We start from the raw sequence: 26,588 nt of genomic DNA, 5'->3' as shown, positions 1-26,588 counted from the left end.
TTTTTCATATTTTCTTTTTTCCTCTCTGCACTTTTGTACATATTCATTTCTATAACCAGTATATATTTTCCATTTTTCAGGTCTTCTGTCTTTTTTCCATCCGGTCCAGGCTTTGTCTCTTTTGTCTTTTAACTCCCTACAACTTTTGTTGTACCAGCATTTTACATATTCTTTTTCTTGTTTTTTGTCTTGGGACATACTTTTCCACTCCTTCTTTGTAAATTTTTGTCAAAAATATTCCATTTCTCTTCCACTGATGTTTCTTCTTTGTATATTCTTCCCAGTTTTCTTGTTGGAAGAAATCTCTTATTTTAAAAAAGTTTTTTTTTTCATACATCATTCTTTCCTTTTCTATATTGTTCATTTCTTTTCATATATTTTTCTTCATTAAGTTCCAGTTCAATCAATATGTGGTCACTTTTTACCTATTGGTGTTTTATATTCAATCTTGTCCACTATTCTAGGTTCAGATGTAATTATTAAGTCTAGCCTCGATGGTTCTTCTTCATTTCTATAACTAGTGTTCTCTTGTATCCATTGTGTCATTGAATGGTCAGTAATCATCTCAAGTAGAGCATTTCCCCATGAGTCATCACCACTCTTTACTGTCATTTCTTCCCAGCAGATTTCTTTGCAATTAAAGTCGCCCATCATAACTATTCTTCCTCCGTCTTCCATTATTTTAGTTAATGCTATCCTTTGTGTCCTCTAACATACTTTTATGTTCACTCTCCTCCCATGAGGCTGTTTTCGGAGGCACATAATTGATCACAAATTTTCTGCTCTTCTTATCTCGGTCTTCCACTTCTATCATAATCATCTCTACTGTATTCTTTCCATATATGACACCTTTCACGTTTATATCCTTCTTTGTCAGGAACATAACTCCACCCCCTTGTTTTTTCTCTCTGTTTCTAATCCAATAATTTTATGTATCATTTCCTACACTGTTGGGGTGGTTAGTGGGCCTTTTAATTTTGTTTCTCTACAATTCCCATTATGTCCGGTTCTTTTTCTTTCAAATAATCATTCAGTTCATTCAAATCCTGTTATCAATCCATCTATATTTGTGTAAGACACTCTTAGTTTTTCTGCCACTTCCATTGTGTTCTCTGTTTCCCTTATGTTTTTTTCTTTAGTATGTCGAACTGCTTTATTTTCATGTTCACTACTCTCCAATAGAATCTCTCTTTCTCTGACTCCGTTCTTTCCTCGTTTTTTGCCTTAGCTTCAATTCTTTTCTGCTTTTCTGCCTCTCTTTCCTCCTTATTCATTTCTCTTTTTATCCATACCTTTTTATATTGATCATTTGTTGCTAGTTTCCCTGTCTTGGATAGAATTTTCTCTGCCGTTGTTTGTGACCTGAATTTAATCTAATTGGTCTGGTCTTATCTGTACTATATTTTCCGAGTCTGAATTTTTCCTCAATTTCCTTTATAATTTCTGGTTCATCTTCCTGGACTAATTTTAATAAACCGCTTACTCTTTCATTTTCCTCCTTGATTCTTGCGGTTCTATCTGGGTTATGTTTCTCTTCCATTCCTAATATAATTATACATTTCTTTTTTGTCAGCTAATTCTCTTACTATATTCTCCTTCTGTCTCATCACTTTAATAACTGAGTCTTCATTATGTTCTTTCAATTGCTGTTTGACTATGTCAGTGAATGAAACCTTATTCCCTTCTTGAGTTATTCTCCAATTTTTAGCTTCTGTAGCCTATTTTCTCACTGTTTTCATTACTATTCTTCTTCAATTTCTCATTCTCCTCCTTTACATTTCCTAACTGTCTTTTTAGGTCCTCTACTTCTTCAGTTAAGTTTCTGTTAGCCTTCTCTAGTTGTTCCAATCTTTCAATTCTCTGGAAGATGGAGTCTACCTTACCTATACCTAACTTACGTTCCAAGTCCTCGATCACCTTATCAACTCTCTCCTCTAGTCTTATCAGTCGGGGGGGGGGTTGTGTCCCCCCCCCCCGCGTTAAATCCCTGGAACATATTCTCGTCACTTTCTACTGTATTTCGGCTCTCTATACGTCTAATCTTTACATTTTTATTTGCCATTTCGTCATCCGGTGGGCGTTTGATGTTGACCGTACGCCCGTCTGCTGCCTGGGCCAAGTCCTCCACATTCTCATTTCCTTCCATTTTCCCCAGCAATCCCTCCCTTCTCCTCTTTTCCTACTGCCTCACGAGCAATTCCCCCCCCCCCCCCCTGCAAATACAAAAAGGCACTTCTCTTTGCGTTGGTATCCTCAATCTGCACTTTTCTTCAGAGCGTTCGTCAAGCCGTCCGTTCGTTGAAAGTGTGTGTGTGTGTGTGTGTGTGTGTGTGTGTGTGTGTGTGTGTGTGTGTGTGTGTGTGTGTGTGTGTGTGTGTGTGTGTGTGTGTATTTACCTAGTTGTATTTACCTAGTTGTATTTTACGGGAAGGGGAGCTATGCTCGTGGGGTCCCGTCTTCATATCTCATTTTATCTAAACTATTTTTAAATTCATGTATTGTTTTTGCACACACCACTTTCTCATCTAACTTGTTCCAACTGTCTATTACTCTGTGAGGAAAGCTGTTCTTTTTCAAATCTCTTCTATAGCTGTCTTTTTTTATTTTCTTTCCGTGTGTGTGTGTGTGTGTGTGTGTGTGTGTGTGTGTGTGTGTGTGTGTGTGTGTGTGTGTGTGTGTGTGTGTGTGTGTGTGTGCGCGCGCGCGCGTGTGGTGTCTTGTTTGCATATATCAAAGTACTAATTTTTTTTCGTATTTCATATCTATTTTTACAGACATTTCTCGTGATGATGTCTTTCGGCACCGCTTCTGACCCGGGCGGTGGGCGAGAGACAGAGGCGACCCCTGCGTTCACGAGAAGCTACGATGGGAGGGAAACAAGGTTGAAATTGTGTCTGCAGACCATTGTCCTTTTGAAATATTCAAATTATGCTGTTTTTTTTTTTTTTTTTATCTGAGCTGAATCTCTCCTCAATTGTTGTTCCCTATCTTTGATAAACATTGCCAGTTTGATTGTGCATGGTGCTAGGATTGTTATACACACACAAGACGAGATGTTTATAAGGAAGAAAGCTTATATACATATATATATATATATATATATATATATATATATATATATATATATATAATTGATATTACAATTCAAGCTTCATCCTGCAATCGATTTTAAAGAACAAATTACTGTCCCGTTACTGAAATTCTGAGATTTGTTTAATGACATAACCATAGAACATACATACATATACCAAGGCTTTTTCCCCCTTTCAAGGGAGGTAGCCAAAAAGGGAAAGGCATAAAAACACTCCCACCCATTTCATCCCTAAATACACTCCACACCCCTCCCACCCTCCCTCTCATCTGAGCACCTCCTGGATGAGCACCTCCATAGAACATAAATCAGACCCGTTCGGGTATGCATTTCCTGCATAAACGAGATCTACACGCGTTAAGAAAGCAAGTTAAAAAAAATCCAAGAGGTCTTCATTCCAAATATCACCATTATGACTTTTGGGGGCAATGAATTTGCCTACGTCAGAGGAGGCTCAAGATATTGGACAGCATTCGCAAGATCAGTCCGATTTAAAACAAGAGAATAGTCGATCTGCACTCAAATAAATAGTAAAGATGGTTTGCTATAACGACCTTAAGACCAGCTGTGATAGCCAATAGTGCCCCTTTTTTCCTGACAATACAAGGACCGTCCCTGAAGTTTGCGTACTGTATATATATGAATATTTGGTGTTTTATTCTTAAGAACAGAGGTCCCAAAATACACTGTCACAACGCTATGCGGTGGCGGCGATGATGACGATGATGAACAATTAAAATGAATGTTTGAAGTTCTACTCGTAGAACAATACAGTCTCCTCAACAAACAGGTCCCAGAATACAGCGTCACAACGCTGAGCATGGAAGTCACAGGTTCCCACTTGTTGCCAAGTCCGATCGTCTGAGGAAGCGTGTTGTAACGGGAACGGAAATCTTTAAGTACATGCAGTTCCATACGGAAGACAATATAGTTTGTAAACCTACTTAGAAACGGGATTAGAAACAAAACCGACCGCCTGTGGTACACTAAAGAGCCATTTACACGGTCAAACTGTTTGACAAACCCGGTTTGTCAAACAAGTGTTTGAAGTGATGTTTGACCGTGTGAATGGGGTATTTGGTCGTCAAACACGTTTGTCGAACGTGTTTGACAACCAAATACCCTATCCACACCGTCAAACATCACTTCAAACACTTGTTTGACAAACCGGGTTTGTCAAACCGTTTGACCGTCTAAATGCCCCTTAACTCATGCCACGTGCAACAAATCTGAATATCTTCCCTCTACGAAAGGAAAACATCCTTACAACAGGGTGGAAGGAGATATCTTAACTTGTCTATCGACGCACACGAAAACTAGCTTTCTGAAGGATGGGGCAGGATGGGACAGCCCGGACCGGGTGGCCGCGGGAGTTGCTGTTTATGCTGCACGGCAAGACAAGACCTCGCACCTGGCGCTCCCCTAGCCCCCCCCCCTTCCCCCCGCCCCCACCCCACCGTGCCCGCCCGCCCGCCTGCATAGAAACACCGGCTCCGCTATTGTCAAGGTCTCCGATGGTGCGGCAACGTCCAAGACATCGACGGCAACCCTGTGATCGCAGCAGCGGAAACGTTAGGCACGTTTGCAGGAAACTATGTAAATATGCGAAGGAAAACGACATTGAAACCAATGTATAATGTACCAAAAGGTGACTTACGGTGGAACCGTAAAAAATTGTACCTCTCAACATGTCAATATTGTCTGACGACAGGTAACTTAATTCAGCTGAAAGGCGGACTGCAAAGGACCCCTCTTAAACAGAAGGCAAAATATTTGAAGTTCAACATAATGTAACGCACAAAAAAGACAGACGACAGTAGTTTCCACCGCGAGCACGAGTGTGTGGAACCCTAGACCACGACGACATTACTTCACCCAAATCAGCAACAAGCCTGCCAGCACGCCGGAGAACCAAAAAAACAAGAGATCAAGACAAGAAGCAACGCACACCCCGATAAAGGGAGGACCTTCAGAGTAAGCAAGCAGGCCGGTAGGCAAGGCTGCGGACAAGGGTGCTAGGGGGCCCTGCACACAGGAATGGATCGACGAGGGTGGACGTGCGGTATGGAGGAAGAGATGGGAGCGGAAAAGTTAGAGAAGAAAGAGACAAAGAGAAAGGGAGGAGGAAGGAGGCTGAGAGAAGGGGGATAGAATGGAAGTGAGAGGGGAGAAGTGGGGAGAGGAGGAGAACTTGAGAAAAGAGAGGGGAAAGACACGCACGCATATACACCATGTGTGTGTGTGTGTGTGTGTGTGTGTGTGTGTGTGTGTGTGTGTGTGTGTGTGTGTGTGTGTGTGTGCGTGCGTGTGTGTATTCACCTCGGATCTGCTGCAGCCTCTGTCGAGACAGCCAGACACCACCCTACGGCAGCGAGCTCAGAGCTCATTATTTGCCGATCTCTGGGTAGGTCTGAGACCACTCACACACCACACACCGGGACAGCTAGGTCACAACTCCTGACTAACATCCCGTACCTACTCACTGCTAGGTGAACAGGGGCTACACGTGAAAGGAGACAAACCCAACTTATCTCCGCCCGGCCGGGGAATCGAACCCCGGTTCTCCGGCTTGTGAGGCCAGTGCTTTACCAATGTGTGTGTGTGTGTGTGTGTGTGTGTGTGTGTGTGTGTGTGTGTGTGTGTGTGTGTGTGTGTGTGTGTGCGCACACTATATATATATATATATATATATATATATATATATATAGAGAGAGAGAGAGAGAGAGAGAGAGAGAGAGAGAGAGAGAGAGAGAGAGAGAGAGAGAGAGAGAGAGAGAGAGAGAGAGCGGGCTCCATAGTAATCCGCATTCGGCAAATTTAAAGAATTGGATAACAACTCTCATGTCACACCTGTTGCCTTGTCTGTCACGGCGACACCAATTTGGGAACGGAACGAACTGCAGGAGTAGGAGGAGTCGGTGTTGTGCGGTGTGGCTGCAGTCCCGAGCCATGGGAAGAGATGGTGTGGGGAGGGACGACCTTGGCGTTTTAAAGGGTTGGGTTTGACGACGACCACCACCGGCACCGCCACTGCCTCTTCCTCTTCCTTCTCTTCCTCCTACGTTCACCACACGGATGTGTCCTTGCAGCCCTCCGCGTTACTCACCTCCTCCTCCGCCTCTCCCCGGGCCCGTTGGTTCGACTTCCTTGGGCAAGTCAATTCCTTTAGAGATCGCCTGTGACACTTGGCTGCGATGGAGGTTTCCCTTGGCTGAGTAAAATGACATGGCGGGACTCACAGTAAAGGAACAAAGTCGTCATCAGCAGTGAATGAGTAAATCGAGATTCAGGTAGGGAAATCAATCACAAGACATTAATTCGTCCATCAGTAACCAACCCAAAACCGGTGCGATGTGACAAACTGGAGTCGTTCCTTTGCTATGGAAAACAATCTGATGCATTCCACAGTGATATCTAGGAAGTAGGTCACCGCGAAGAATATTGGGTTGCGGACTTCGTTCCCTCAATCATCGTGTCGAGGAGCTCCCCCAAGTCTTCGGCAGTTCGCTCACCGACGCAACCAGTTGCATGAAACCGATCGCTCGCACACGCCCACACACACATATCCCCGCATACCCCACATACATGCACACACATACACAAATATACACACAAACACATGCACACGCGCCGCCCCGCGATCGGTTTCATGCAACTGGTTGTGTCGGTGTACGAGTTGCCTTTGTTTCCTTCTGGAACAAAGACCCGGCAGGCGCATACAAGTTCATTATCGTGAAGGAATTGCGATGATGGATTTTATTTGATTATTCTTGGGCAAAACATTTGTCTATGAAACAGTTCTACAATGGCTTGGTAACATCATATATGCACCAGAACCAAGAACGGCATCAAGTAAAAATGGCAGTCTGACCTATGACAGCGACAAGTTAGTAAATACGGACACAAAATGAAAATGAGCTCCACTGGAACGACGCCGTTTTCCTTTCCAAAGTGAAATGGGGACAGCAACTTTCAAGAAAAACGATAAAGACTTTAAGAGTTGGATTCCCTGACCGGTCTCTGCGGTCATCCGAGCAGAAAGATTCAAAATATCTCCGGCTTACCACTGCTTGACCTTTATAAAGTGCGAAAGCTTAGCAGGAAAAAGGAGATGACCTCTGGTACTGGGCAGAAGCGCCGGATCACTGCAGCACTCTGGTAAAGGAAATTGGATTGGCTTAACCTGTTTCCTGGTCAACTAATGGCAGGTATACTGGTCAAACAAATAATCCAAAAGCATGCGCACACACATAAACATTTATCTGCATGTTTGCACACACATACACACACACACACACACATATATATATATATATATATATATATATATATATATATATATATATATATATATATATATATATATATATATATATATATGGATCAAAGAGGAAGAAGTTTAGAACAAAAAGGAAAATGGCGTGAGGTTTTTACGGAGGATCCCGACGGGCCGGCTGCCCGGCGCGGTGTCCACTGGAGGTAGTGCAACAGCGAAAGTGGACAAGGTCGTGCGCAGCGCGGCCGTGGGGATACGGGGCAGTGTGGGAGGGGGTGGGGGGGACCCACACACACTACACGTGCCTGCCGCAACAAACCAGCGACCAGCAGTAAATGGGGCCGACCCTACCGTGAGAGCGACCGACTGCGTGAGCCCGTGCAGGTTGGAAGATAGCGGAGGCGGCGACAGTGGATCTGGTGGGGGTGGAGGCGGGCCTGGTGCTGGTGGTGGTGGTGGTGGCGACAGCGATGATAATGATGACACCTGCAGAAGTGTCGCTACTGCCTAGTGGAGAAGGACGCAAGATGAAGGCGGGATGTTGCGCTGTCTTCCTATGACACGAAAGAACTTACTTCCATAATGTTTCCATATTCTCTTCCTTTTACTTCCATATTTCTTACTTTTCCAATGTTACCATTATCTGTTGGGAATCGGCTGTTGAATTCACTCTTCCTCAGTTTGACACGAAAATCCTGTCTTCCTATGACACGAAAGAACTTACTTCCATAATGTTTCCATATTCTCTTCCTTTTACCTCCATATTTCTTACTATACCAACGTTACCACTATCTGTTGAGAACCGGCTGTTGAATTCACTCTTCCTCAGTCCGACACGAAAATCCTGTACAATGCACATCGATACTGAAGAGGTCGTTTCCAGCCAGCACACTTTCCCCCATTTGCTTCCCTCCCCTGCCATGGCCCGGATCAGGACCTGTACCAAAGCTTTCCAGACACTTATCTTAATACTCTGCCTTCAACAGCTCTGCGCAATGTTCATCTGAGGCTCCCGTGGGAGCGACAATGGAAGCTTATTATACTGAGCAAATTCTGTTCGAGGTCTTCAGCTGAACTGGAAACCACTAAAACATTTGCACATTTCTCTTTCCACTCTGCCTTCAATCCGTCAACTATATCAAAAGTGCTGGCTTGATGAAACCTCTCTATCCGTCATGCACTAATCCACTCACTCCCCCAACTTATCGACGCTGTAACACAATGACAAAACTTAAACTCCGGCAAACTGCAAACATTTACATTCTGCAACAGGAGTGACGTTCGTCTTTTGAATCAACGTCCACACAAGCGCACACGCGCGCGCATACACACACACAAACGCGCGCGCGCTCACACACACACAAACGCGCGCGCGCTCACACACACACACACACACTGAAGCAACGACGAGAACTGCACGACCTTGAGCGAACTGGAAGAAGTCTGAAAAACACGTGCAGGCCCTCTATACCGTTTGTTCCCCTACCGTTATCTTACTTATTTTTAGTTAACTATAGCATTGAATATACGAGCAGAACAAAACATTTCGCCGAAACTTTGTAAATGCAAACCACGGGTTTCCAAAAATCAACATTTCTAAGTGATTTTGACTCAGACATGTTGCAGTGCAGCATACGGCAAAGACGTCGGCATAAAACCGGATGAATTTCAACCATGGCTCTTTATTAGGGAATTTGGCAAACCACCTGACTGTTCCTGCCTGACCGACCCGTCTTTCTTTTTTCTAACTTCACTGCAAGTCACCGCAAACGCAAGCAATAACTGCACTTCGAGTCATTAATGCGTACATTATAAAAAAAAATCTCTTTTACTCTACATATATATGCGTACACACTAAACGCAGGTGCGTCCTCTAGCGTGCGTCACAATATAACAGTCCACTGTATTGAAAGGCATGCAGGGAGGGGGTGGGTGGGAGGGGGGGAGAGAGATGGAACGAGGAAAAGATCTTGACGCTGGATTCTTCTCAGCGCCGCGTTAATCAGCCAATCTCGGAATTGCGTGCGTGCGTATGTGTTTGGCAGGGGGGTGAAGGTTCCCTTACCGAATAGAAAGTCGTCCGTCATATCCAAACTCCAGAGGACAAGGAGATCGTACCCTACGACGAAAAGGATACTCTGAACTCTAGACTAATCACCTTTCGAATATAAAGAAGGTTTCCCCAAACTGAGTCAAATAGCCCGTCGTCCCAAACCTAAGGCAAAGTGCAGTTTCGTTTCCTTGACCTTTCCGGTAACCCGCAATGTCGTGAATTCTTAGTAATGCCAAGTGACACGTCAGTCCTCAGCTGACGTCAATTTCCCGTTATGATGTCATGCAACACCACGTCACACCGTCCTGAGCTCCTTTGTCGGTTGCGGGGGCAGTTTCCGGTACTTTTTCTCACCCTCTGCATATAACGCGCTCAAAAGAAAGAAATTGCCAACCCTGGTCTGCCGGTCTGTCAGTCTTATCACCACCTTTTCCATACTTATGGGATGCTATGAAAATTAAATTATACACACACGCACGCAAACGTGTGTGTGTGTGTGTGTGTGTGTGTGTGTGTGTGTGTGTGTGTGTGTGTGTGTGTGTGTGTGTGTGTGTGTGTGTGTGTGCGTGTGCCATTTCTCCCTTCTGCAATATGGCAGCCACCTCTAGGAGCAAGACCAACAGAAATGCACTTGGATGAAAATATCCTGTATGGGGTACTGACAACATATGCTTTATGTAGTCAATATTCCAGGGACTTTGGTGGCACCCCTACGGACCAGAATCACGCAGCATTCTTTTATGTTTGGAGACTAATTATTCACTAAAAAAAATAAAAGAATGCTGTTCACTTTTAACTTCTACTACCACTGTTCTACTACCCTCATATCTGTCCTTTACCATCTTGATGGCTCCATTTCTTCGGTGCTATGTCTCAAGGATAGAAGCGCTGGTTGTCTCTAGTGAGATAATCTATTGAAAATTAACAAGAGAATCAATTCCTGCAAAACGAGGGTTTAGTCGGAAGGTTTCGAGTTGTATTTCAGAGCGCAGCCAGTCGTCAACCAACCAAGATGTCTCCTATTGCACCACTCTCCCCACCACACTCCTTCCTCCACCTGGTCCAAGACACGTAGCATCCGCTGGAAACAAGAATGACGTCACAACCTCCCACATGTACATAGCTTTTCCTCCATTACGATGGCTGCATTTTAAGCCATGCCAATATCATGGTTCAGTAATAATTGCCGAGTGCTCCTGTCAGTCGACTGACATCATGCACCTTCCCTCGCACTTGTCATACAGATTTTTTTTTTTTTTTCTGCGGTCATAATTAATCTATTGCCACGTCAGCGTCACGACCGCTCCTGTGGTTAGCTTATCACATCGGGGTTGTTGCCACCGTGGCTTCTGTCTACAGTTCTCTTACTAATGCAAAAACTACCTCTATCTATCCACCTGGAGGCAAAACATTTGTAAATACGACTCCGAGCCTTGCAGACGTTCGAGTGCATTCGATAATGAATTCAAACTCCAGAACTTTCATTTTTCCAAACCAGCCCCTGTACCACTGGACTATCGTAGGCCACTACACCGGCTAGGAAATACGTAGCCAACGACAATGGTGACGGTAGTGACAAATTCAGGACGATGATTCGACATCGATACCGACACTGCCGTCGTCGTTGTCGTCGTCACCGTCGTCGTTGTCGTCCCGAGTGCACATCCGGCAGCAGGCAAGAGCGGCGCACTCCACATGTCTGTAGCTGCGATCACGCTTCACCTTCCTTTACCTCTTTGTCTTTCTAGCCCTAAATATGACTCATCTCAAAGTAACAAAGACAAAGTCACAATCGTGACATGGTGGGCAGGCACGTAAGGGTATCGTGCGCACAAGTGCTCCGGCTGAATGCAAATACAGTTCTTTTCTCCATTAATTAATCCTCAGACATTTTCCAATGATTGTTCCAACTTTAAGGACACGGTCCAGGCTCTTCATGGTGGCCGTTCATTTCTCCAAGCCACTAACCTGGTTTTGCCCGTGCACTTGTTCCAATCACGCCTCATGTCCCGGGTTCGAACACTTGCACACACGGGCGGGAAATCCGCGGTGACAGCCGTGCGAACAACAAGCATGTATTACGGACAGAGAAAAACAAACAAGGCCTTCAAATTAATTATATCATCGCTGCATTTATTTAATAAAAAAGTGATCCCCAGCCCTTTAAGATGACAAGCACACTTCAAATTTGACTGTTACCCCTGTTAGGCTACCCTGTAATATACAGATCAACGAAGCTCGTCCTACGAAATTCGTAAATGATAAAATTAATTATTTCGTAAACCATCCACTGCTACTGTGGACGCGTTCACGACACGCTCTTATTTCGCAATTTGAACTCTATTCCAAGTTTGACGGCCCATCTGACCGTCAGTCCCACGGGCCCTGGCAACAATCTCGTGCCAACATTAGTATCAACGCAACTGTGGGCAGCTGCTGCTGCTGCTGCTGCGAGAACCATCAACTGCAACGCAATGGCGTTGAGTCGCGACACGATCTCGGCATTTCTGCAGCTGTGACAGGGCCACTTACTAATGATATTTGGCGATGATAAGCTGATAGCGAGATAGCAGTACGAGTGGGAAGTCCTATATCAAGGAGTGTGCAGGTGACATGATAATCGCGTGAAAAGTATTTTGACGACAGGGGGACTTCAATCCAAACACGGAGAAATACCACTACAATAGGTGGCTGGAACCACGCAACCCCCCACCCCCCCACCCCTGACAACAGTGACAGCTATTATCTAGCGTTCGTTATCCTGATTGGTGCAATGTAGTACACATCTAGCTGTGGACAATTCGAACTATTCTATTCAACTACCTTTCCATTCAACTACAAATTAACATGTGAATTAAACTAGCCAGGTAAATGAGCATAGGTAATACCCATGTAAACCAATCAACGTACACTAATTCAATTATTCTTACTATCATTGTTGTAATTCAATGATTCTCAACTGGTGCCATAAGAAACAAATAAAAAATGCTGGTTTTAGATAGTCACCTAAATGGAAACGTCTGAATGTATCGTGATCTGAATTGGGACCATTTTGTCAGACACTATGACTCGGGACTTAATTTACCTGATCGCCACATAAAGGCTCAATTTGCTGGCCGCCAACCCTTCTCCAGCGTTTGGACACAGTCGGTTAGTCAACCAGCCAATATGTTATGACAACGCGACTCCGAAATACCGACATTTCATGCACTTCCCGGCACGTATATCATTATCACCGGGAGTGTCCCGGTGTTGTGACGAAAATTCATGCATTACCGGGTTCCCGCAAGTTTATGGGGCCACTCAAGTATTCCATAATTAGTGGAAACATTATATATTATCCAATGTCTACTTCATACCATACAGCCTACCTTTTGGAAACAAGTGTATTAGACCTGAAGCCACCTTTCGCATATTAGTATTGGAAGTAAATGCATCAACAGGAATGCTGTCAACCGTATTCTAGATGAAATATTTCATAAATGCGTTTTTCGTATGTTTCTTTTCAACAGGTGGCATTGTCATGTTCTGTAGTAATTCAAACTCCCCTAAGTAGTGTTTTACACTCGCAGCGAATGGATACACGTACACGCGCGCGCGCACGCACACACACACACACACACACACACAAGATTTTTGGAGAAACTTATAATTTGATAAGAACAATCAAAGTGGCATTTGCATACCTGGATGAAGAAATGGTGAAGAAAATTCTAACCACTCTGATAAGACCAAAATTGGAATATGCAGCAACAGTATGGTCACCAAGTACAAAAAAATGTATAAAAAAACTTGAAAGAATACAAAGAGCAATTACAAAATTGGCACCAACACTCTCAAAACTATCATATGAAGAGAGACTAGCAAAACTTGAACTACAGACATTAGAGCAAAGAAGAGAGAGAGGAGATTTGATAGCTATTTACAGAATCATGAAAGGCATAGAAGTTATTGATGGAGAGAATCTGATAAAATGGGATGATGGAAACACAAGAGGACACGGAAGGAAAATCAAGAAGGACAGCTATAGAAGAGATCTGAAAAAGAACAGCTTTCCTCACAGAGTAATAGACAGTTGGAACAAGTTGGATGAAAAAATAGTGTGTGCAAGAACAATACATGAATTTAAAAATAGTTTAGATAAAATGAGATATGGAGACGGGACCCCACGAGCGTAGCTCTCCTTCCCGTGAAATACAACTAGGTAAATACACACACACACACTGACCGCTACAAAAACAGTGCCATCCCATCCATGGTACACATAATCAACTCTATGTAAACTTGTACCGTGTATATACTCTAAGTTTTATATTTTTAATCAGCTTTTGCATTGTATTATTGTCAGTGTACTACTGCTATTGAAATAAACATTTTATTATTATTATTATTATTATTATTATTATTATTACACACACACACGATATAAGTGGGCCTCAACTGTGAAAACAAAATCTCTGGATGTTTCTTAAGTCTAACGCCCTCTAGTTGGGGACTCAATAAAGCACCAACAGTCCATGAAACAAAATAATTATATTCATCTATATATACCCCGAGACTTCACTCCATCTCGCTTCCTCACATCTTATGGTTACGATGTTAGGGTGCCGACTATACCGGAGAGGGCCCCACGTTCCAACCGATTACTTATTGCACGTCATTTACCCCCTAACCGACATAGCAGGATGTACCTTTCTCCTGTCACAAGAGAGAGACTTCTACGGCGCCAGTTACGTTTGCCGGCCACTCAGCCGGCCGGCGAACGCACTGCCACAGTTTAGGTTAGTCGTTGCGTGTTGTCGAGGTTAGCTTATCACTGACAGCGATAACTTTATCACCTGCGGCAGATTATATGACCACTACCACAATTCCTCCTCTTCTTCCTCGTTTCAATTTTCTTTCCTCATCCGCAGGATAATGACGACAACCTTTTCGGTGTGGGTCTGCAACACGGCGTCAATTCAAGAACAGATTCGGCCCTCCGCTTCCTTCTTAATTCACCCCTGCCTCTACTGATTTTCAAGCTCCTGGTCCCATACATACTCCTGCCCAAAGGCTACAGACTGAAGACAACTATCCGAACGAATTAAGATAACGACATAATCGATTCATCAATAAGCAATAATTGTCATTATATGTTCGAATTAGTGCAACTGGCAGGGCTTGCCTTACCAGGGGTTTTTCACTTCCCACGAATATTTGAATTTATGGTGAGTATACGTCTTAATTCCATAACGACATCAACGACATTAAAATTCACCGCGCGTTTAACCCAACCTTATCTAAACATAACAATGGCTGACACTTGTCCCTCCATCGACACGCCCCGGCACTACGTAAAATCCCCGCTGCCATATCATGCGCGCGACCTGTTGGTACGTCGAGGCGCCACGTAACATATTTTCATCGAATCATGCAACGATCCGACCTGGAAGGGGCAGAGTGCCACTGGCCCACTTTAACGGCAGGTGTCTTCATCGATGTCACAGAACTGATGACGTCACGGTGCGTCTGCCCTGCGAGAACCCAACCCAAGGCCCTTTAAAGCAGGTCAGTGTGAACCGGCCCTTTCTAAATACAAAAGATCTATTTCCTTAGAACATTCCAAGCCCATCATAATTAAGCTAAACTTGCTAATATTATATTTTTGTTTCCCGTCATCCATTCAAATCAAACTTGCGATCAGAAACCATTGCAAGATCGTCCTCGTCACTGACACAACCACGAGTGGCCTTTCGCTTGGTCTTATTGCCAAACTGCGCAGCCACTTCCCCAAGGCTGCGGTGAAGTGCCGCGGACATTTGTGTTGTGCTGCGCAAGCCTTGTCTCAAAGTAAGCACACCCGACGTGCGTCAACAATTGTTGTTATCTCTTTTCGTATGTTCGTACATGTTTACGAGACACCAGTACGAATGCAAAGGGAGTTGTGTGTATCATCTACCTAACTTTGATATATAGGAAAGGAACTTTGCTTCTCTCTCTCTCTCTCTTTGTGTGTGTGTGTGTGTGTGTGTGTGTGTGTGTGTGTGTGTGTGTGTGTGTGTGTGTGTGTGTGTGTGTGTGTGTGTGTGTGCGTGTGTGTGTGCGCGCGCGTGTTTGTGAGAAAGAGACATAGAGAATGAGAATGTGTGTGTGTGTGTGTGTGTGTGTGTGTGTGTGTGTGTGTGTGTGTGTGTGTGTGTGTGTGTGTGTGTGTGTGTGTGTGTTTGTGTGTATGTGTGTGGGTGTGCGTGTAGTCGTTAGCAACATGAATACTGTAATCATATCCTTTCTTTCTCTTCGATCTTCCAAAATTGCCAGATCCAGTGTTTTTATACTCATATGGTTGTTGCCCTTTCTATTCTCTCGTTCTTGTTTATATCCTTCACTCTGACCCATATGGCGTCCATATCTTGGACATGTCAGGGTTTTTTCTATTATTTCTTCATCCATTTAGTGAAAAGCCAATGTAATCTTCTGCAGCAATCAAAATGTCTCTCCCACAATCCAGCTGATATGTCTGTGAGGTGACAGGTGTGCGCGCGGGGGCGTGTGTGTGTGTGTGTGTGTGTGTGTGTGTGTGTGTGTGTGTGTGTGTGTGTGTGTGTGTGTGTGTGTGTGTGTGTGTGTGTGTGTGTGTGTGTGTGTGTGTGAGAGAGAGAGAGAGAGAGAGAGAGAGAGAGAGAGAGAGAGAGAGAGAGAGAGAGAGAGAGAGAGAGAGAGATTTCCGAAGAAACCCTACAAAGGCCGTATGTGTGTGTGATTCCCGAAGAAACACACAAAGACTTTCGAGTGTGATCTTCCCGTATGCTCGTTAGTTTACGCGTGTGCAAAGTGTGCCGCTAGTGCATCGGAGTGCGGGGGCGGGGGAGGGAGGCGGGGGAAGGAGGAGGAGGAGGGGGAGGGGAGGGGGGTGGGGGCACGGGTGCCTACCAAACACGTGTCGTCGTGTTACCATCACGTGAGCGCGTGCGCGCGCGCATCCCACAAACCCGGCATCAGGCAGAGCCAACGACAACGGCCTTGGTTGAGCAGCAGCTAGCTGCGCCCCAGTGCCGTGTCTGCTTTCGGTTCGCGTAGCAATGTCGTTCGTTCGAGTCGTTCTCTGAGGATTTGCCCTTCTGCAGGGCATAGTTTTGCCCTTCCTCCTTCCCAAGGTTTTTTTTCCGTGTTCACATATACACACTACCGAACAAGATATCACACCTGCACATCGGGGAACAAAAACCAACGCGAGAGTCCACACTGGCCACAAATACGGGCACAACCTTCACAAGAACGTGCTTCCGGGCTGTCGTCACCCGGGAAGCAATAGGTTTCAAAAGGCCTCTCTAGCAGCAGCAGCAGAAGGAAGAGAGAGAGAGACACAAAGTGTGAAAGAAAGACAGACAGACAGACACACACACACACACACACACACACACACACACACACACACACACACACAGCTATAGAAGAGATCTGAAAAAGAATAGCTTTCCTCACAGAGTAATAGACATTTGGAACAAGTTAGATGAGAAAGTGGTGTGTGCAAAAACAATACATGAATTTAAAAATAGTTTAGATAAAAGGAGATATAAAGACGGGACACCACGAGCATAGCTCCACTTCCCGTAAAATACAACTAGGTAAATACACACACACAGGGAGAGGGAGAGGGAGAGGGAGAGGGAGAGGGAGGGAGAGGGAGAGAGAGAGAGAGAGAGAGAGAGAGAGAGAGAGAGAGAGAGAGAGAGAGAGAGAGAGAGAGAGAGAGAGAGAGAGACGGACTGATAAACTGACAGCGAGGACAGATAAATTGACAGAGAGGACAGACAGACGGAGAGCGAGGACAGATATAGACGGACAGCGAGGACAGATATAGATGGACAGACAGGCAGACAAAACATTAGCCACTATGCAATGACGCAGTTGGGCGCGCCACCACTCCGCTCCCACCCCCACCCACCCGGCCTACTCGCCCCCCCCCTCCCCCGACTATTTGACCTGCCCACGCTCACCGGCCTACCTTGCTACGGTCACACTTCAAGTTCCGGATTCAAGAAAATCGCCACAGGGCAGACTTTTCGACGAATTCCTGCGGACATTCACAAGTCTTATGTACAGTGGCCCTTACTGTTCAACTTCATACCCACATAACTCCATCGCAACATAAATATTTCCAGAATCCCCTGCTTCTGTGGAGCGCTCAGTTCCGATCTTCCTTTGTAACTGTGTTAGCCCACGTTATACCTTCAACAGTTATCAGTGACTGCCATGATCCCTACATGTCCAAACGCAGAGGGTAGGTGTAACGACTTCGGCCATTACTTAACATCTAATCGGACAATCAACTCGAATTACGTAGACCATGGACTCTGTCTTCCACGATATCTACAGACGTCTTTCGCGATGTTCGTCTCTCCACAGAATTTCGTGACTATTTCGCGAGAGCGTTGATATTTCGACACTATGGTGGACGCGCTCTAAACGAGAACTCTACTGTGACACTTCACTAAGGCTGGCTTCGGCTAGCGGCTGCCACAGCCGGGCCCCAGCGCCGCGGCGCGGCGATGCGACGCCTTGCACGTTGCCTGCTTATGGCCGGAGACCTCTGTAGCTTCCGAGTCCTCAGTGCCAACGTTGCAGACACTCTCCGAGTGCAACGAACACCGGTTCTTGCATCAACATTGGCAAGGTGGTGGCTCGTTTCTGGTCCAGGCTTGAACCAAGCCCTGAGACACCCGGCCTTGTTGAAGCTCTCCCTCACAGTTCCGTTCTGCAGTGCGCGCGTGCAGTTAACATCGTCCTTTCTAATAGAAGTTCCCTGTCAGACACTACGAATACATACACAACTATAAACTAAAAAACTTGACGTGTATTTTTTATATGGAGACGACTTTTTGTGGTTGATGAAGGGGCGCAAATTAAAAAACTAAGGATGCAAATGGAAGAAAACTATTCACTACACTTCACCGTGGAAAATGGGGTCAGAGGGCATATTCAACACTATTGTCTACAGGAAGCCAAGTGATTCAGGAAGATACTTGGATGGTGCCAGTGAATGACCCACGAAATATAAAACCAGAGCCTACGTACGAATTTTTTTTAAGACATGCTTAGATTTGTCTTTCTCACATTAAGAAATGAATGGGACGAGGCAAATTCAAAAGAACTATGGTTTCTCAGTGGTAGAAACAGATAAAGAAATAGACAGACGAATGAATAAATTCAACAAGGGATAAGGCGGACTTAAGAATGCTGAATCCCAGCAACGTATACTACCAAAATACCTTTTAAAAAAAGTAAAAAAAAAAATGTTCTGCGGGGAATTATGTAAAAGAATTGTAAGCCAAGACACCAGAATGATATTATAAACTTGATAATCATTATCAAAACCCGAGAACATTATCACTGGTAATGACGAATATTCTGGCAGGAAACAACGAAAAAGTATGGCAAAACAACGTAGTACATAAATACTCGTGCATATATATTGCTCATACGAAACACTGGTTACTTGTCTTGAAGTATGCATGCGTGACTACTTGGGAAGAAAAACTTGAAGCAAAGAACTTTACTATATTCGCATCTTCAAAACTAAGTGCAGAGAAGAAAAAGACAACAATATGTGTATGAGCATATCCCGAGTCCTTGGAAAGGAACATGCGGACGCCCTGATGTCATATGAAGGATAAATGGTGCAGTGTTCTACGGTCTGAATAATTTAGATTTTCCTCACAAATATAACTATCCAGCTTACATAAACCTTGATGCAAGTTTACACTGGTGTTTATCAAAATACATTCTATCAATTTCCTTTTAATAATGTTGTTGGTGTTCTACAATCTGAATAATTTAGATTTTCCTCACAAATATAACTATCCAGCTTATATAAACCTTGATGCAAGTTTACACTGGTGTTTATCAAAATACATTCTATCAAGTTCCTTTCAATAATGTTATTGGTGTTCTACAATCTGAATAATTTAGATTTTCCTCACAAATATAACTATCCAGCTTATATAAACCTTGATGCAAGTTTACACTGGTGTTTATCAAAATACATTCTATGAAATTCCTTTCAATAATGTTACTGGTGTTCTACAATCTGAATAATTTAGATTTTCCTCACAAATATAACTATCCAGCTTATATAAACCTTGATGCAAGTTTACACTGGTGTTTATCAAAATATATTCTATCAAGTTCCTTTTAATAATGATGTTGGTGTAAGTAATGACTTTGGCTTTGTCCCAATCAACCGGATAATTATGTTGATCTAAACGTATAAATATATTACTAGATTTCTTATCATTCCTTACATATTTCTTCTCTTTATCAATCCTGACTCTCAGAACTTTGGCCAATACAAAATTTGTACAATGCAAAATGTATAACCTATTATCATTACCACAAATACATGCATACACACACACAAATCACATGTAGGCTTACAAAACCGGTACTCTCTTCATAGTCATCAGTACAAAGGTATTCAGACAACATCGTTGATCCTCGTGTAAGCTCGTCCACAAATAAGAACAGAAGTTCTGTTAAACTAAAGTGAATAACAACCGTTAACCCCTCGAAACTTTTCGAGAATCTTAAGGGATTATCACAAAGGGCTATTTTTCCTCGAACCTCCGATTAATTCTGCAAATCTACTCCAACTTTCAAAGGAAAAATAGCCCAGTGGGTTAACTCCATTAGCTGTGAGCGGCCGCGGCAGGGTCGGGGCACCCGGACTAATGCAGCTACTCAAATGTTGCGCCGCACCTTTTGATTTTGGTTAACCCTGCCTTGCCCTGCCCTACCCCGCCAGGATCCCTCTTCGTCGACTACACGATGCAAGTAACCTTAACACTTTTGTTCTAGTGTCATTCCTAACTGGGAGAAGACAAAAAACCAATAAAGTCAGCCGGTTTTGTACTACGGCTGGGACCAAGTTCCTCGATTGACTCGCTGGCCCGCTGAGAAAGGAGAAAAAGAAAAAAAAAAAAAAAAAAAGGAAAGACAGATAGCAGCAGCAGCAGTTGCTAGTGTAGGACAGAACGGGGCACCAGGCAGCAACACAGGGAACGAAGGTGGGAGTTGATGTGGTGGAGGTGGAGGTGATGGGTCATGGTGGTGGTGGAGGCGGATGAGATCGTGGAAGTGGAAGGGTCGTGGCGGTGGTCGTCGAGATTGAGGTGGACGTACAGGCGGAGGTGGAGCTGGATCGGGTGTGTTTGTGTGTACTCCACTTGTAATTGGCGGTTATTTCCTCGGGTGAGAGCTCAAAACTCGTGCATAGACCCATCTATGGCTAATACTGTAACACACACACACACACACACACACATTGCTCAAGTAGGAAATTAACGACTTGCAGTGTTAAACTTTCAAGCCCTGAATGCGGCTCGAATTCACACTTCCGCATGAGATGCCGGACACTATAATAGCAAGATGCGTGTGTATTTACCTAACTGCAGTATGCGAGTGTATGTGTGCTTGCGCGCATGTGTGTGAGGATAGCAAGTGTCACATTCGTTTGGCAAGCTCAACGGAGAGTGGATGGAGTTGAGGAGGGTAGAAAGAAGCGCCGTGGAGTGGTGAGGGGGCGGAGATGTGTCACAGACGTCCGCCCGAGCGTCGCTACAAGAAGCAACAGGCGCTGGTGATGAAGGTCCGGGGGGAAGCAGCGGTCCTCAGTGTCACGATCCCGCTGTTGCTGCTGCCACAAACAGCCAGCAACCCACCCACCCCACACACACTTACACACACTTTCAGTTGCTGTGTTTTCATTATCATTTATATTTTCATTCTGGAGATGCTGGAGAATTTGTGGGGGTGGTGGGCAACTCCTTGTGGAAATTTAAGTCCTATATCAAAGACTCTAAACTACTGCCTTTTGGGCGGGGTTGATTACTTTTTGTTCCTATAGGTGGCAACCCTCCCCAGGTTATATACATGCACACTGTAGTGTCAAAACTGCTTCCTTCTCCTGTGGCACAGGCTTAATACACACGCCAAGCCGGCCGGTCACTCGTGCAAGAAGCCAATGCTGCACGTAACTTTCGATTGCAGGGAGGACAATTTAGTACATAGAAATAAACGACAAGCGCTGCTAACCAACCGGCAACGGTAGGTCGGGGCATCGCTTGGCCCTGTGCCAGAGTTGACGCCGCCGCCGCTGCCGCCGCTCAGTGCCAAACATCACAACTTAAACTTTCGAAACATCAAAGCGTTTGTGTTCCTCCTTCGATACAAACTGGCACTAACCTCGCCCCCCAAGTAAATAGAACGTTGCATTACTGCCGCGCTTGGCGAAAGCGTTATGCGCATTTTGGCAGAAGTCCATCCAACGCCGGGTAGCAATCGGGTAGTGTCATGTGTCAAAACGACGGCGTCCCGCGCCGGCCACAAACACCGCCCAACCCCTTCAGTCCGGCTGGCGGTCATGTTTTCTTCTTCATCTTCTTTGCTTTCTTTTCAAAGGTATTCCCGCACGATTTCCAATGCATAGGAGTTCTGGGCGTGTGTTTGTGTCCTGGTGGCACAGAGGCTAGGAAGGGCATCCACTTTGAGTAATGGCTCCCGACCTCTGCACACATCGGACCTGAGGTGGTCTAAGCTTCCTCTGTGTATCGTCATTGCATTGGTATACCGGAGACACCGTCTCTTGCGTTCGTGTATAAACTGTCCAGGACCACCTGCAAAGTCCGGACCCAACTCCGCAAACCACACTCAAACACAACCCACTGCCACCGATTCCGATGTCATAACTCAGCTGAGAAAAGTTGTCTGGTCACAGACTGATGAGAAACAGACCTATCCATGTAATGAATCTGTTGTAAAAACACTGAGCATGTAATCTTTATTCACATTGGTTTGAAAAAATGTGTCACAAGAAAAAGGACAATTGTTTTTCATGCATTTTTGCATTCTAAATCCAAAAAACATTCTCAAAAAATGTGTATCACACACAGTTTTTGTTCCAGCTCGATCCTCTCATTTGATGATATGTGCGGTTCATGTGCTGTGACACTGTGAAAGACCTAATGACTTCATACAAAAATCTGCTGTGCAATATGAGCCTACAAATCCACTGCTTGGACTTTCACTTGGGCTTTTTTCCTACAAAACTTGGTGCAGTCAGTGACGAGCACGGCGAAAGGTGTCACCGAGACATTGTAAACTACTCGGTACCAAGAAAAATGGAGACCTTCGATGCTAGATGATTACTGTTGGGCGCTTAGAAGACGCGTTCCAGAAGCCGAATATAACCGAAAATCCAACATCATTATGTAATATCATCCTAATACAAAGATGTACAGTTATAAAATTAAACTATGATACCAAAGGGAAACCATGCTTGATAGACTAATTCTGAAAACACACTTTCCATAAAAAACACCATTAAGTTTACCTCTTTTAACTTTTGGAAAATAAAGTTGACCAGTGTTATCAATGGCGAACATTTATCAACATGAAGAATAACCCCGCCCTCCGCGCGGCTGATCACCAAATTCAATTTTACCAGTAAATGCTCCTTGTCAAGTCTAAATCTATTACACGACGATCGCATGGAAGATCAACAGAAACTAACACAAAAAATAATGTCACAATATTGTGCGTCTCTCAGGTATCTATAAAGATATAAGAAAAGGTTACACAGTTCGAAAACAACATCAAGGGAAAAACAACAACGAGTGCAGATAATATGACCGTTAGCAGTCTGTCGAGATCATTCCCGAAACAAATGCTGATCTACGCATGACACATGAATGTTTCTTACAAAAATGGTTGCGAGATAGATGAAGTCACGATAGGCGGGATAATGAACAATACAAAAATAAACGAATAAATAATAGGATTGGGAAATAAAATTAAGAAAAAATCGACGGCTGAAAGACCGATTAAGAGCAACAAGAACATACCGCCGAATGGTACTGCACAGTTGGCAACCAGCAAAACATTATTCCAACTCGAATATGTCAACATCAACGGAGAGACTCCGGCATGCATGCATACATACATACATATACCAAAGGCTTTTTCCCCTCAAAAGAAAAAGGCATAGAAAACACTCCCACCCATTCCATTTCCTATATATTCCACTCCCCTCTACCCTCCCTCTTATCTTGGCATCTCCTAGATGACGGGTCATCCCTGCATCCTGTCCACTGCCCTGGGTCAGAAGCAGTGTCGCAAGACACAGCACATCCACAGCAAGGCCGCATGCATACATACATATATACACAAATTCGGTCAAGGCAAGTAAAGCCTGGGTTCATCACAGCACGGTGACGCAGCTCAAGGGCAATGACATATGGTGACAGGCTGAAACACGCGTTGGGTGCTGCCTGGTGTGGGTTCGTGATAAAAGAAAACGATCCAACCCACCATCACTGCGCCATGCTCGTGGTCACCCTTCCTCCCTGCATCACCTAGCATGCGACAAGAAAGGCCTTCACGCAGTCAGTTTCCTGACTGTGGCTGAAGAAACTGTCCCCCGTCCCGCTGACTGCCGACAGTATTCGAGTGAAAGTGGAACGATGGACGTTCTTGCTGAAGTAGAATTCCACTTCAGACAATTCTGTCTTGCTAGGCTTCAGAAATAGCACCCGGCCAAGCTCGTTAATCACTGAACCAACCAAATTCCCTCCATGAACATATTAAACAGTGAGAATTTGTTCTTGATATTCTATTTTGACGTTAGCGTCACATTCATATATCTGATGGATAAACATTTGGCCATACTAATTACCATTCGATGACGGAGGGATTTTTCTTTCCAAAATGGGCCCCTGATTCTTACATGAAAAAAAAAGAAAACTAGAACAGCAAATTACAAATACGAAATATGGTTCCGGGGCCTCTGAAACAGTTAGAACGAAGACAGGACCTGACTGAAACCGCCGCGGCATAACACAGCTACCGATGCAGGACGCAGCACCCCCACCCCCAACCCCCACCCCTAGCAGCAGCATCCCAATATTTCCTAATTCGTGCCCTCTATATTGGCAGAACGTAAGGAGTTACAACAACGCAACGTAACCGTAACAGCTCGTTCGGCATTGTAGCACACTATTGTTTTTGTTGCGACAAACGCCAGAACGGAGCTTTAATTAGCAGGTCAAGGTCGATGCCCCGGCCCATATGTACCTCCGCCTCCCACCCACCCCCCACGCAGAACGGGGTTACCATCGATCAAAATACTGTTCAGTCCTTCATCTATTTAATGAAAATGTTGGATTATGACAATGAATAATAAATTATATGGTGCGAGGTACACGTGAGAGTGTAATTAGTAATACATATCGAATCGATTCTTCAACTAAAAAATCCACACAAAGATCATATGTGGACCAATTAGAGTATAAGCTCTGTCTAACCCAGTAGTTCTTAACCTTTTTTGGCAGCGACCCAAAATTTTGCACAAATCAAGCATCGCGACCCAAGCCTACATAGATATTGTCGGTTTTACATTGAAATTTCAAAACACTTCAAATAAATTTTCTGCTTTGGAGTTTTTATTTAATCATGGTCTGCTTAGAATCCTAAAACTAGGCATCATGTATTTTAATCATTACAGTATGTAATTATAATATATTTGTAGTGGGAAAATAATTATTTTCTGCAAACCCTTAGCGACCCAATAAAATGGCTTGGCGACCCAAATTTGGGTCGCGACCCAGGGGTTAAGAACCACTGGGGACTCTAACCACTGGATCATCCGTTCTCTCGACGAGGCCTAGCAGTTTTGGCTTCGGTCCCAACCTATACATATCTCATGTGGTTAAAGGTTGACCTCTTCCTCCTGCAGGACACTTCTGTAGGGCAATCTCGATTTGGCAGATCCCTGTCATTCGTGCACGAATGGCGTCCACCCTATTCTCGACTTCGGGCAGACTGCCCCCGTGCCATCAGATTCGTGGGGATAAGAAGAGAAAGAAGAAGAAAGGGGGAAATAATTAGTCCACACTCACCCTTCGTTTCCGTGGCACGGCGTCGTCGAAAAGCGAGTCGTCGAGGTCGAGTCCGTCGTCCGGGGCCAAGGGTGACGTCTCGGACAGCGGCGGCGAGGGCGTCGCCGATCGGTGGGCTGGCGATCGGCTCGAGGAGGACGAGGATGAAATGGAGGAGGACGAGGAGATTACGGCGGAAGAGGAGAAGGAGGAGGGGGACGACGAAGAAGAGGCGGAGGACGCCCACGACGAGATTCCTGACGAGACGGACGACCCTGGAGACATACAGCATTCCCCGGACCATACACCACCTGTGGAGAGCAAAAAAAGACGTGACATATGGTTATGTAATATCATCCTAATACGGGGGAAGGGTTAGAACCATGTGTGTATGTGTGTGTGTGTGTGTGTGTGATTCACCTTGGTCTTTGGATCAAGTGTTGGACTCGTGATTGACAGCTATTTCCCTCCTTCACCATCGGATTCCGATCTCTGACACCACCACAGACGTGTATATGTGTGTGTGTGTGTGTGTGTGTGTGTGTGAGTGTGATTCACCTTGGTCTTTGGATCAAGTGTTGGACTCGTGATTGACAGCTATTTCCCTCCTTCACCATCGGATTCCGATCTCTGACACCACCACAGATGTGTGTGTGTGTGTGTGTGTGTGTGTGTGTGTGTGTGTGTGTGTGTGTGTGAGAGAGAGAGAGAGAGAGAGAGAGAGAGAGAGAGAGAGAGAGAGAGAGAGAGAGAGAGAGAGAGAGAGAGAGAGAGAGAGAGAGAGAGAGAGAGAGAGAGAGAGTGTGTGTGTGTGTGTGTCATTTCGTTATGTGCAACGAGGTAGAGAGATTGGGTTTCTCTTGCTGCCTCGTCCCCATTACACCGCTGCTCCGAGAGTTAGGCCAGCGCCACGGGTGGCCACAATATAAGGCTGTCACCCGCCGCCTGCCGATGCTTCTAGGGACTACGTCAAGTGCGCGCGTGAGTGTATTTGCATGAATCACACACACCGAAACATCTTGCCCACCTGAGCTAGAGTCTCGGTTTGCACTGTTGTGGTGTTTTTCAACCCTGCGAAGGAATTCGAACTCGGGCCGATGAAGTATGTGTGCATGTGTGTGTGTGCATGCATGTATGTGTATTTGAGTGTGCATGTGTACTTTACCTAGTTATATTTATCCATTTGTCTAATAACATTCTATTCCATTCAGTTGTAGGAGGGACAATGTGCTAAAGGGGTCAACGTTGTCTCTTCAG

General features: G+C 44.8%; 1 protein-coding gene across 1 annotated transcript in view; it reads right to left on the bottom strand.

Moving 5' to 3' along the window:
• LOC143029588 (zinc finger protein 704-like) overlaps positions 1-26,588 on the bottom strand; it is a 202,424-nt gene that overhangs the window by 99,308 nt on the left and 76,528 nt on the right. The window contains exon 4 of the mRNA XM_076192284.1: positions 25,353-25,642. Within this exon, the coding sequence (XP_076048399.1) occupies positions 25,353-25,642 (290 nt within the window). The remainder of the gene's footprint in view (positions 1-25,352; positions 25,643-26,588) is intronic.

The sequence above is a fragment of the Oratosquilla oratoria genome, chromosome 11 (assembly GCF_046742065.1).
Source record: "Oratosquilla oratoria isolate Oo_2021 chromosome 11, ASM4674206v1, whole genome shotgun sequence".
Lineage (NCBI taxonomy): Eukaryota > Metazoa > Arthropoda > Malacostraca > Stomatopoda > Squillidae > Oratosquilla > Oratosquilla oratoria.
The sequence above is the reverse complement of the archived record's forward strand: the minus strand, read 5'-3'. Positions and strand labels throughout refer to the sequence as shown.